Genomic DNA, 14,625 nt, shown 5'->3' with positions numbered 1-14,625 from the left:
CTGTATGTTTCTCAGTGTACATTATACAAGTAGTACATAAAAAAGTTTATTATAATGGCATTCCTAATGTGTACCATTTGTAAACCTGTTAGGAAAAAATTAACAGGTTTAGTTATTTTTCTTATTGCTTAATGCAGGCAACTGAAACTTTTGTCAAGCGTTTGCAGCTGGCAACCTTGCGAAGAATAAGTCAGCTGTTCGATTAATATTAACGTAACATAACCTCTAAAGCCTTAGTTACGATGGCGTGTCCGTTACAAGAAATTAATGTTGAAGGACAGCGTTCCGTAATCCGATTCTTACTTTTGGAAAGTGTACAACCGTCAGAAATATTCTCTTGGATGAACAAACAATACTGAGTAGTTCCATGAACCGTGCAAATTTTTACGCGTGGATGGAAAAATTTTAAAGTAGCCGCAAAGGTGTGACCGACGAGCACCGCTCCGGGCGTCCGGTAATAGTGTCGACCTCGGCGTTAGATCCTCGTATTGATTGACTTATCCAAGAAGACCGATGACTTACAGTTGAACAGATTGCTAAAAAATATCGAATAAATGTTGACACAACTTATTCCCTCATTCAAAACAAACTGAACTACCGTAAGACTTGCAAGGTGGGTTCCCAGAGAGTTTACCGTTCATCACAAAGCCGAGAGATTTCGCATTTGCACCGAACTCAAAAATCGTTTCAGTAACGAAGGTAACGTATTTTAAAATTTTAATATTTGATGAAACTGATACATCATTTTGAGTTGGAATCAAAGCGTGCAGTGGAAACATCCTGAATCGGCTGTCCGTAAGAAATTCAAAACGCAACCATTGTCTGTCATGTTAACCATTTTTTGGAGTGTCAATGGTCTGATTTTCTGTGATTATTTGGAGAAGTAACGCACTATTAACAGGCGTGATTGAGTAAGTACAAAGTCAAGCCCGCGTTGAAGGGGAAATGTCCGGGATGGCAGAAGAAAGGTTAGGTTAGGTTCCGCTCGACCTCATACGGCACAACTGATGCTAGAAACTATTGCCAAATGGACTGGGAGCTCCTACCTAATCCTCCTTACAGGCCTGACTTTGCCCCTTCGGATTTTTATCTATTTGTTCCGATGAATAAAGCTCCCCATGGCATCAAGTTGAACGACAACGAAAAGCTAAAGAAAAAAGTACAAAACTAGCTTCGAGATAAGGTAAAGAATTCTTTGCTGAGGGGATAAGAAGACTTGTAAAAAGATGGGACAAGCACAGAGAAGTTGGTGGGGATTACAAGGAAAAGTAAACAAAAAATGTTTATTTATTTAATAAATAATTTTTGCTGTACAGCTATTTGTCTATTTAATTATTGAATGACCTTGACATCAATGATCCCTAGATCCGTCACATCTACAGTTTTACTTATCAGGTAATATGAAAGAAAATATAGTGAAAGCATATTTTGAGAAAATTGAAAAAGGAACTTTATGAGTGCATCTTCCACAATTCAGAAGCTTTTTCCATCTAAACAGTACAAAAACTATAGAAATAAAAAGAAGTTATTTAAATTTTGACAGTTGATGTTCAATTTTCTTACCATTGCAATAACCTTTCTCTCACAACATATTATTTTTTACCTCCATATCATTTGATCCTCATATCAGATTTGTGTATTGAAGTCGTACTTTGAGAACCTTGATAAAAATTAACTTTAAAAAAAACTACAGAAATAAAACAGAACTATTCAGAAATTTTTATTATTAACTCAAGTTCTCAAGTTTTTTAATCTTACTTCATTTATAAAGTGACTACTAACATCATCATTATTTACATATTTTGTTTTATTATAATTCATTTTCATGCCCCTCTCATGGATACAACTTAACTTTCTATACCAAAAAATGGCATTGTCTTCATTGTACTTTGTGTACCAGTGAACAGTGTCTAATATAAATCAAATATGAAGAAGTATGTAGTTAGTACCTATTTCATTGCCCAAGATGAGTTTCAATACTGTTCTAAGATTTAAGCAGAAGATCAGTTAAATTAAAAATCGCCCTCTGTTTAGTTAACCAAATTATATAATTTTTTTGTCGTTAGAAACATTTAAAGAATAGGTTGTTAATTTATGAATTACATTGTGAAAGACAATGTTATTGTGTACTGTTTTTACAATTGCTACTAGCTCAGTTACACTTACTAGTTGTTGATATGATCAGACTTAGATCAGCAACTGTAAACAATTATAGGGTTTGGCAGAAATAACTCTTCAATTTGAAACTTAAATAAAATAGACATTACAACAAAAAATGAAATACATTCTAACAGAGCAGTGTTTGCCATTTATTTTCACATAGCTTTTATTAATTTGTATAAATGATGTTGCATATATGCCGACCTTCAGTATCTTTAACATCTCCCTGAAATTCCGCATTACTTTTCTTTTCACTGATATTGCAGTGATTTGTTGAGGGTAGTAGCTTTTAAATGATTGAGGGTTCTTGGCTTCTGTTTAAAAATTTCCGCTTTTACATGTCCCCAGAGAAAAAAATCACATGCTACAAGATAGGGTGCCGTGCAGGCCATGGGATGTCTCCCCGTTGTGAAATAAGACATCCAGGAAACATTTCTCTGAGGAAATTCATCGATTGTCTTGTTCTGTGAGCAGTGATCCCAACTTATTGAAACCATAAATTTTCGGCTTGATTTCAGAGTCATTAAGTCTTGGTAGAAAGAAGTTGCGTAATTTTTTTCATAACGTTCAGAAGTTAGTGTAATTGCCTTTATTCCTCAAAAAAGTATGCCCCTATTATTCCAAATTTAGAGGCCGTGGACTTACTGTAACACACTCAGAGTGCACAGGGTACTCATGAAGTTATAGGGGATTATTTTCTCCCCAGTATTGAAAATTTGGTTTGTTAACACAACCTGATAAATGAAAATAGGTTTCAGCACAATTAAATTCACAGGAATATTCTCCAGAATAGCCTGGCAAGTAGCAATACAGCTAATCCAGTCACATTCATTTAGCTGCTGATGACCATCATTTTGTAAGTCAGCATGTAAAATTCTCCTTACAATCCGATCAGAAATTTGTAACACAAGAGCATGTTTAAGGACTGAGCGCTGTGAAGATTGTGGAACTGCTTGTCTCACTGCTTCAATATTTTCAAGTGTTCAAACGCTTCGTGGCCTTCCTGGTGGTTCCTCCTTCAAAGCTGAACTAGTAACTCAAAAATTGGACACCGATAACTAAATTGTTTTCTTATCGGGAACCGCAGCATGTCAACCTGGCCGAAAGTGTGAACAAAATATCGCTTTGAATTCATAATAAAATCACCATTTTTAAAATACATTGCAATGCTCACCACTCCATGCCATAGTTTTAAATGAAATGGCAAGACATCTGCTACAAAATGACGTGCCGACACCATGCTCTGTACTATGATGTTTTACTTTTCCACCAGCAGCAGTGGAAAATCAGGCAGTTATTTCTGCCGGACCTGTATTATTTGGACCTTCATAATCAGCTTATACTAACAACTTTGGAATCATATTCATATAAAATAAATATGCACTAAAGAATTTAAACTTAAATCATATTGTACCATAGAACAGTTGGTTTATGACTTGCTAAAACACTTGGAAGTACTCTATTATAAAAATAGAATATCCCTTTCTACATCCATATACCACTATACCATATACCTCCGGAGAGCTAATATTGGATTCAATGGCTATGTAAATGTGGTGTTCTGAAATGTTTTTCCTTACAATTTTTTGTATATCTCCCTCGTTAAAACATATGTAAATGCATGTCTGAAATCAATACAACAAAAAAGATAATAATACAACATCAGTAGTGTGTTCTAATATTATTCAACTGATTACGATAGTCATAATAGCTTATAAATTAAATTAAATTAAGGCATGAAATGTCTGTAATTGTAATCATTAAAATATGCGTATCATGTTTTATTTATTATTTGAATTTTATATAAAGTTCAACTCTAAAAACAAAGAGATTAATGCAGAATTAATTGAAGAAAAGATTAAGTATTTCAATAAATTCAAGTGGCTGATTTTGGTACCTGAGACATTCTTGTATCATGATAACACATCATACTGTTAATATTATTTAAAATCCAACTAAGAATAATTCATTATTCCATAGCTGAAAAGATAATTTGTAACACAAAAAACAAACAACACTTTTTTGTCATTGTTGTTTATGTTATAATATTGTGTCAATTGTGCTTTTTTCCACAATATTTGTTATGCCTCTTTTATTTCAGAAGGAAAATCAGTTTTGTAGTAGGGTATATTAAAAAAAAGTCAGTGCAAAATTATTGACAAGTAATGTGCTATTCTCACTCTAGCAAAAAATGCTATGATCTAATAAGTTCTTTTTTCCAGTCAGAAGTTACAAAGTAATTCTGTTAGAAGTAATTCTGTATCACAGTATAAATGATTTAATTAATGTCAGTATTTATGTAATTGCAGATAGTAGTAAAGAGTGTTTCTGTTGAAGATGAACCCAGATTTAAACATCGTGGTTTATTAATTGATACATCAAGACATTTTTTGCCAGTATTAACAATTAAAGCTATAATAGATGGAATGGAATGTAATAAGCTGAATGTACTGCACTGGCACATAGTTGATGACCAAAGTTTTCCTTATCAGAGTGAACTTTTCCCAGACTTAAGGTAATTGTTATATTATTAACTTCTTTTGATATTATATCACAAACGAAAAAAAAAAATACTCCAAAATCATCAGATAGCAAAAGGTCTGTTATTATTTATGGCAAATATTTATTGTGACCAGTTGGCAACCTTTGTATGGTCTTTTTAAATTACTAGTTCTGGAATCAATTCTAGATAAAGATTCTTACAATAAAACTAGTATGAGTACTGGTTTCACCTAGATGGTCATCTGAAACAGTTAACGATATCTCTCATAGAAGCAGTTAATATCCTCAGTTAAAATGTATACTACAGAAAATGCCTGCTTGGGTATTGAGAGATGTTGCTTACCTGGGCAGGCAACCATCATTCAAAATTTCAATATTGCAATGTTTTTATTGGCCTACAAGAAATGTGACAATCAGAAAAGAACTTATAGAAACCTTATATAGGACTTTATTTAACATTTTATAAATTAATTTCAGTTTAAAAGGCTTTTAATTTTAAATTAAAGAAAGCTTTTTATAGGATTTTGGAAAGCAAGGAGGACGAACCTCTTAAGTTTATCACCTTTTCTGAAAATACAATATAAATTTGTTTTTATTAGATATGTTTTTTTAAAAAGAAGTTTCTATATTCCAACATTTAAATTTCTGTTAATTGAAGGGAAATAAGGGACACAAGCCTTTTTGGGTCAAAGAGAAGGAATGAACCCCTTCTTCTCCAGTATGATACGTTTTTGAAGGTAACCTAAAAAAAGTACTGCCTTTTTGAAAGTAGAACACATTCTGAAAAAGAAAAGTTTCTGAAAAACACATCTCAATTTTTGGTAATTTAGGAAGCTGATGGAATATTCATTCAGAAGGCAAAAAAACTGAACCTCACAAACAACATTAAGTTTAAATTTTCAATTTTAATTAAATTAGGGGGTTAATGAGGTAGGGGTTATGAACCCCATCCACCAAAGTACATCAGTATCCACTGCCAGTATTCAAATCCGTATTTGATTGTCTAGTATTCATCTTTCAACTTCAATAGTCAGCTGTAAAAAAGTGATTTGCAATATGACTAATTTACTGATAGATCAGCCCAGTGGGCTAATTATTATTATTTTTTTTTTAAGGTAGAATACATTCTGAAAAAGAAAAATTTTAATATTGGAACACTTCAGTTTTTGTTAATTAAGGGCTTGGGAAGGAAGTTGTAATACTCTGCTTCTAAGGTGTGTTATAATGTTTAGATATTTTTATTTTTCCTAACAAAGGAATAATATGTTTTAAAAAATTAAAAATTTGAATATTACAAAATTACAATTTTTTACTAAAATAAAACATTCACTCGGGAGATATCCATGGAGGGTGATGAGAGTTTAACATTTTTCAGTCATATGATGATAAACCTCCGGTCCTGTAGAATCAAATTTCAAAATTTGGTGCACATGAGATAAACAGTTTTAACATAACCAGACTTAATTTTTTATCTATACATTATTAATCATGAAAAATCAAAGGGGATTTTTCATCAAAAGGGATGAATTTGGGATGTTCAGGAGAGGATGGCTATGATTTGGGAAGGATTAAGCTTTAAAAACAGCAGAATATTTTTTCTTATCAGTTCAGTAGTTCTTGAGATTATTATAATATAGTTAGAATTATTATACAAGAACACTCAATTATTAAAATGATGCAAATAGAAAAAAAAATTTAAGATAATAAAACTAAAATGCAAACAAAATAATAAATATTTACTTTAAATTCTTACATAAATCTAAATTTTATTGTTTAAAAGTAAGATAATAAAAAATAATAATAAAAAACTGTATATTTTTTATGTGTATCTTATCTTTTTTTAAAGAGATTAGTCATAATTTATTAATAATAAACAATAAAAATCCAACAGAATTTAAAACATAATTATAATTGATTTATTTTAACATTATCAGCATTCATACATGGTCTGCTGTATGTTATTACACTAATTCATCTACTCAATAGATGTTTATTGACATATATTCTAAAATTTTTATTGAGTGACATTTAAAGTGTATCATGATTCAAGATCCTTCATAGGCTGTTCCCATTTTAAAAAAAAATTGAATATTATACTAAATCAGCAAGTAACGTAAATTTTCAGACGTGCATAAGATTAATAATAAACTTGAAGCCAGGATTCAAATGCACAGAATTAAGTAATATAAACAAGACAATATCTTTACTGTTAAACACTATATTTACTTTAAGACCATGCATAAATCCGTCTTAATCTTGAAATATTCTATTACTGATTTATGAAATAAGTATCTTCCCAGAGTTATGGTTACATACTAGAAGAAGTAAATGGTAATGATCATTCTGCCATCTAACACATATTAATTTATTTTATGCACTGAGATGTGTCAGATGGCAGAATGCTCATCATTTTAAAGCAGTGAATTCACAATAAAAGTGAAATTATATCAATCGTGTAAAACAGTAATGCCCAATAAAAAAATCCAATGTAAAAATAATTAAATGAATATTTCAAATTATGTAAACAGTCAATAAAAACAATTAAAAAAATAAATAATTAAAGTGATTTTATAATTTAAACATTAATAGTGACTTTGTCTCACAACTACACAAAGCAAACATTGTTCTTAAAAATGAACTTCTGACTAATAACATTAGGTTCATTACTAAAGTTTTATTTTTTATAAGAATGCTGGGTAGTTTCTTTCAGTTGATTGTACAACTGACAAGCAGAATTTCCCTCTTATACAAAAATGCATATGAAATTACAAAATTAGTCTCAATACATTCTTTGATTTTCCTTTCACCCAACTAACTCAAAATAGCATTCATCATCTACAGATGATGAATTGATTGTTTAACAGTGTAAATTTAGAATTAAATTTTTTCTTTATAATGTTTTTGTGATTGCCTTTTGTTGCAGTGAAAAGGGGGCATATGATCCAAGACTATTAATCTATACTACCACCAACATTTTAGATATAATTAACTATGCCAGTTTAAGAGGAATCAGAGTACTTCCTGAATTTGACACACCAGGTAAAAATTTACATGTAACTTATAATTATAGAAATTAAATCTAAGGATTGTAAACTAAGTTTGAAGTATTTATTACATTACATATTTACTGTATTAAGTGCACCATTTTCCTTGGTTTACAAAAAGAATTTTAATAAATCAAAAACAACTGTTTTTTTTTTTTATTAATTTTTTGTTACTAGTAATTTGACTGGTTTTTGCTATTACATTCCTTTATGCTCCATGCTAATCTTTTAATCACAGCATGTTTACTATATACATTATTAGTTTTCTACTTTATATATTCCAGCCTTTATTCTAATCTGTATTCTCTTTCCTGGTTTTCCTGTTGTCCATGTTTTATTAAAATTAAGCAAACACTTTAATTTTTTTTTCCATAATTGCTTTCTAATTTCTAAATTTATGTATGATATAAGTAAAAATCTTTTCTCCATGAAAGCTCTTACAGTTTGTGTTCAGACCCTTCATTCAATTGCCGCCTGCATATAAAAACATGTTATAAACAGCTGTTGCTACCTCTCTAACATGGGGAGGCGAGTGTCAGGATTTCACCATCATTGAAACTGAGACTGTAAAGGCATTTCACACACACACACACACACACACACACACACACACACACACACACACACACACACACACACACATCAGGGTGTGTCCCTGGTCTCCCAAGAATCATGGAAGTCAATAATGAAACTAATTTCTTGCGAGGTAGCTTTTCATGCCTACTCTTAATGATAAAATTATATCTGTTTTCATATTATTAAAAAAATCAAAACAAATAACTTTTCAAACTGATAAAGTGGAAGAATAAATACTGTAAATTAGGTTGATGAAAAATTATCATTCATTATAAAGTTACCAAATTATAAAGTTGGTACACAAATTTTATTTAACTCTTCTTATACCTAAATAAAGCTCTAAAATTTACTTAAAATAAAAAGCAAGAAATCAGGACATCTTGGATTAGTTGTCATGGTAATATGATGAATTATGCAGGATAAAACTGTAAAAATAAATTTTAGAAATGTGATAATATTCTAACCTTCCAAATCCTGGACAACACCCTGGTTTACAAGGACTCGTATCTCAACCCTCAATAAAGTTAGATAGGTTTTTCTTTCTTGTCTCAAAAGTGAGTAAACAGAAATAAAGCTGATAAGCTATATATAGTACAATATAGTTGCTGTGAGTATAAGCTTTGTTACAAAAATCTTTCTGTATATAAAAGCGTTATTACTTAAACAGTTACCCTTGTCTCTAACTGGTAATTTTTATGAAAATAATAAACAGCAGAAACAAATTTTTATTAAAAATGTAATAAAATAAATATATTTTCAATCGTTTTTAGTGACCTAATAAAAAAATAATTAATCAGATAAAACAGGAACAATAATTTTTGCTTCAAGTTTAATTTAATATCCATCAAACATATTGTATGCAATAGCAGCATACTTTTATTAAAAAAAAATTATATACTTTTTTCTAACAATTTAATACAGGAAAAGTTTCTGTTCACATTTCATCGAAAATCCTGCAAAGATTATATACACATACGTAATTTCAATACATTATCGAATTACTTTATTTTTATTTAACAAATAGAGACAGTAACAAAGTAATCTATTCCAAAAAAGTTATTTTTAAATAAACAGTAGATTACATATAAAATGATAACAGCATTGTAAATAACATAAGTAAAAAAAAAAACATATATTACTGTTTATATATTGATAACATTGTATATAGCCAATATAATAAATGCCCTAGAAATCAAATTGCATAATAAAACCTTACTGCTCCAGGAACTTGAATACATTTTTCTTACATTAATCAGCTAAATGATATGAAAAAACTAACAATGGGCCACCAGAGAGACTTTCTCTACAGTATAAAAAATATTAACTGAAATCAATCCATTTGATGAAAAGTAAGGCCTGATTAGATATAAAAAAAAAGATTGTTGTAAATCATACAAGTAGAACTGAGAATTTTCATTGTTTTTATTTAAGCTGGTCTAACCTTTCTTGATTGATCAGTTATTTATATTATTTTTTCTCATACTGATATATGAAAATATACCAAAATAATATCTTTTAACAAAAAATGTGAGATTCTTTTAACCCAATCATACCCCTCAAAAATAAAAGAAAAATGTAAAACTTACAGATGCCAGTGATTTTTATTGAGAAAAAGGTAGGTAGTGTTCTTATTTACTGCTTCAGTTGCTCTGAATTTTCTCCCTAAGTCAAAATTACTTTTCCAGCCTATTTTCCAGAATAAAAGCCACTCAACAAAACCTTCTTTATAATAGATTGTATAAGATTACTGAGATTATAAATGAATGAATTATTTTGAAAGATAATGAATGAATTATTGATATTTCAGATAAATAATATCAATAATTCATATGTTCTAAATATTACTTTATTATAAATACTTATTTCTAAAATATTCTGAATGTATTCTATTTACTTATTTCAATTAAATTCTAATATTTATTCTAAAATATGTATTTACTTGGATCAATTAATTAAAATAATAAAACATTTACTAAACAGTCAGATTATTACATTAAATAAATTAACAGTTGTTGAACGTAAAAAAAGATTATAATTGCACTTAAAAATTACACTGATATTAAAAAAAAAAAAAAATATTTCTCTAAGTGCTATACCATTTCTTGAATTGATTTTTTGCATATACTACAGATTTGTAAATACAATTTTTTCTTTCACCCATAGTTTTAAATAAATTACACTTCAAAAAAAAATTAAGGGAAAATATAGTTAAAATCTGTAAAATTTATAATTTTGCATGGCCATAACTGTGTTAGAATGATTTCACTGATGATTTTCTATTATAAATAGTCTCAGGCACATCCCAAATTAATGTCCAACATAATCGGCTAGCCTGTTAGTATTCAATTTCCTTTTATAGCAGCTTTCCATCACCGAAATTTCTTTGTGGAAATGTTCACCGTGTTCATCACTTACATCTCCAAGGTTTTCTGGGAAAAAATCCAGATGGCAATGGAGGAAATGTACTTTCACAGACACATTACATCCCATAGCTGTGTATGAAGTAAGAAGTTGATTAACAGTATCGTGGTAATTGTCGGATTTTTGTTTGCCAAGAAAACTTTAGCAAACGTCTTTAAATGAAGCCCAAGCTGCACTTTCTACATTATTTAACATCAAATTAAATACTCATACATCATCTTTGACCAGCTCTCTTATTTGAGGACCAACAAATGTTTCTTCTTTAATTTTTCCTTCACTTACATTTGGAAATTTCTGTCTGATACACAAAAATCCGGGACTATCCTTCTTCATTGCTTTTACAAAATTTTTCATTAATCCTAGTTTGATTGGTGAGAGGGGGTAAAAATATTTTTTTTTGGGGTTCAACTAAGGGCTCATGAATAATATTTTTCCCATTTGGAGTTGCGTTGTCTCATTTCTTCCACTTTTCGGAAACATAATATTTATCCCTAACTCGGCTGTCCCATTCGCAAAGAACAACATGTACTTAGTATAGCCTAACTGCATGCCTATGAAAATAGCTATGTTTTTATAATTTATTTTTTTCAAGAACGTCTTTCATCATATCATATGTCTCTTTCAAATTAATACCTTAAGCGATTGGTATCGAAGGATATTTGTTATAGTTGTGTAGTAGAACCACTTTTAAACTATACTTGGATGAATCTATGAAAAGGTGCCAGTCTTCAGGTTTAAGAGCTTGTCCTAAGTGCAACATAAGCTCATCAATATTTATGCAATAAACCAAATTATTTTCACTAATAAAGTACTGAGAAAGTTCTTTTTGTCGGCTTCAAAAGTCCAAAATTTTTGTATTTTTTTGAAGTAAATTCCAACCTTGTAGTCTTGATCCTAACAGTTCAGCTTGATTTTTTGATAAATTTAAATTCCTAACCAAGTCATTTAATTCATCTTATAATATAAGATGTGGCTTATTGGAAGATAGTTCAAAATCAAAATCATTGTTGTCTTCTTCAGTACTGCCTGATTCTTCATCACTGTTTTTGAAACATACAATCACAGATGGATCAGGAACTGGAATAATTTCACTGTGAGGTACATATTTATTATTATAGCTTACAAATTATGTTAACAAAGTTAAACAATAAAAAATGTGCTAAGAAAGTACAATATAGGGGCTTAAAATGCTAACTATTTGTTGAAAAATGAAAAAAAATCCTTTAATTAAAATTTAAATGTTTTTATAAAATGGTAGGTGATAGAAATATTCTGAGTTCATATTCGTTTTCAGCAATGAAAAAACAGATTATAATCATGTATCGCATGCTACGAAACAAAGATTATGTTTGTCAGTGTTAGTTAACTTCTCACTTTCAAATGTGAACTTGAAGTTTTTGTTAATTTCAAAATAAATAAATAGATACTAGATAATTTTTTTAAATAATTTTTTTTATATTCAATAGGTCATACATTATCATGGGGACCAGGAGTACCTGGTTTATTAACAAAATGTGTAGCAATTGATGATGATTATGGACCAATAGATCCCACCAATGACGATAATTACAATTTCTTAAAACAACTTTTTAGTGAAATAGCAAATGTATTTCACGACAATTATCTACATCTTGGAGGTGATGAAGTAGACTTTAAATGTTGGTAAGATATTTTGACACATTGTTCATGTAAATTTTGTTGCTTATTAAAGATTTTAATAACTGATATATATTAATACTGTTATATATTTATAATATTGTTAATGTACTGTTTACTAAATGCTGTTACATATTTATCAAATATGTTCTATAAAGATATACTTTAGGAAATGGTTGTAGACATGAACAAATGTAGAGTGGGTCAAAAGTAACTTCTCAACTTTTTTTTTTAATAAAACATAAATAGACTCAAAACTACTTTTTTTATCTTTAAATTAAATTTCAATCATAACACGATTTACTGAATTAGCCTTTGAAAATAATATCTTTTAAATGCTGACCTCTTAAGTGTTCACAAATCTAGGCTCTTTTTAACACATTTTACATAGTTAAAGCCATTGTTTCTTCTGGTATTGCCGCTATTTTGGCGCAAATGGTTTTTAGCTCTTCTAAATTTTGTAGCTTATTTGCATAAACCTTATCTTCAAACATCTCCAAAGAAAAAATCAGGATCAGTCAAATCCAGTGACCTTAGAAGCTAACAAAAATCTAAAGTTTTCCAAATTTTGACCTAAGGAGCTCCATTGTTGCTCTGCTGGTGTGAGCCGTGACTCCATCTTATTGGAACCAGGCCTCTTTGATGTCATCTCCAAGGCCCAGAATAAAAAATTCCTCAAGCATTTGTTGATAACTATTGCTATTCACTGTTATCAAAATACCATTTTCTCAAAAATAAATGATTGTTGAAAAAGAGTTACACACTGTAACTTTTTGTAACTGTAAAGGATGTACAAGTGTAACTTGGGGATTGGTAGTACCCCAAAAACAAGTACTTTGTTGACAGCCACTAAAATGTGGAAAAGGGCTTTGTCAGTCACTCACATATTAGGCATAAAGGTATTGTCAGTGTTGATAAATTGCTGGCAGTATTCCAGACATAATGCGTACCTGTTTGAGTCCATTTTATGTGCTAACTGGATTTTGTAAGAAAAAATGTTTAAATCCTTGTGCAGTATTATGTACAATGAAGTTCAATTAATGTCCGACTGAGTGGAATGTTTTCATGTTAACATTGTGGTATCCTCCAATGTTCCTTACAGACTCAATATTTTCTTTATTTCTGGAAGATCTTGGTATTCCTGATCTTCTGACATCTCCCACTGATCCAGTCTGTTGAAATTGCAAAACCATTGTGCGTATGACTGCACCAGAATGTGATTTTCTAGTTTTGCAAAACTTTCAAAATCTTAACTATGTTTCAGAAACACTCCTCTGACTTTCCAAGTAAAATGTGACTATTTATTCTTTTTTGGAGTGTATATTTTTACAAAATTAATTTTACTTTTATTTAAGTTTAATCTGAAAGAAAAAAAAAATTATAATATTTTAATATAGAAAAATTGTAAATTTTTTTCATAGGGAGTGAGTTTTGGCTAACCTGAATACTTCTAATAAGATAATGATTTAAATTAAATTTTGTATACTGATTAATTAATTTCAGAAATGTATTAAATGCATAGTTTTACAATGAGTGTATTAGAATAGATTGTACAAAACTGTCACATAAGGTATATGTACATCAATTGCAAATGCATGTTCTTGTACCAAGGCCATGTAACTAGTGTTGTATCAGTATCTTCTAACTGTTACACTTTGCTACTTTTCATTAAAAAAAAAAAATAAAAGAAAATGAATAAAGAAATTAGTTCAACTAATGCTAAATAACAAACACTGACTAATCCCTTTTCACCTGATATTTAAGGCACTTTTTTTCATCCATATATATCCAATATATAGAGTGCAAAAAAAGGATTTCTGACCATCTATTTTCAAAATCTACTTATTAAAGTGAACAAAAAATGTTCTATGATAAAGTGGCAATTTCCACATCATTTTCATTCAGTCCACCAATTTGTGTTTTTAAAGAAAAATTTATATCTCAAGGTAGGAAACAAGAAATATTATATCTGATACACACGTTTACACAAAGTTTCCTAATAAAAAAAAATAAATACGGTTAAACATATTTACAAATTTCAAAATGGTCGTCACATCAGGTTTTTGATATATCAACATATTACATCTCAGTAGTTTTATCAAGACATATTTTATTAGCTAAATGATAAGTCTTCCAATGTAAAAACGCTCCTTATTTCTGAAAATCAATCTACAAAAACCCGAGTTACTGGAAAAAATAATGACATAATTTTCAGTAGGATTTCAACTCCATCGCTAATAAACAAATTAATTTTAATAAAACTGAA

General features: G+C 29.5%; 1 protein-coding gene across 1 annotated transcript in view; it reads left to right on the top strand.

Annotated features, from left to right (window-relative positions):
• LOC142319481 (beta-hexosaminidase subunit alpha-like) overlaps window positions 1–14,625 on the top strand; it is a 49,571-nt gene that overhangs the window by 23,865 nt on the left and 11,081 nt on the right. The window contains exons 4-6 of the mRNA XM_075356807.1: window positions 4,470–4,675; window positions 7,586–7,701; window positions 12,170–12,365. Of these exons, the coding sequence (XP_075212922.1) occupies window positions 4,470–4,675; window positions 7,586–7,701; window positions 12,170–12,365 (518 nt within the window). The remainder of the gene's footprint in view (window positions 1–4,469; window positions 4,676–7,585; window positions 7,702–12,169; window positions 12,366–14,625) is intronic.

The sequence above is a fragment of the Lycorma delicatula genome, chromosome 2 (genome assembly GCF_047948215.1).
Source record: "Lycorma delicatula isolate Av1 chromosome 2, ASM4794821v1, whole genome shotgun sequence".
Lineage (NCBI taxonomy): Eukaryota > Metazoa > Arthropoda > Insecta > Hemiptera > Fulgoridae > Lycorma > Lycorma delicatula.
This window is presented reverse-complemented; position numbering and strand designations above follow the sequence as displayed.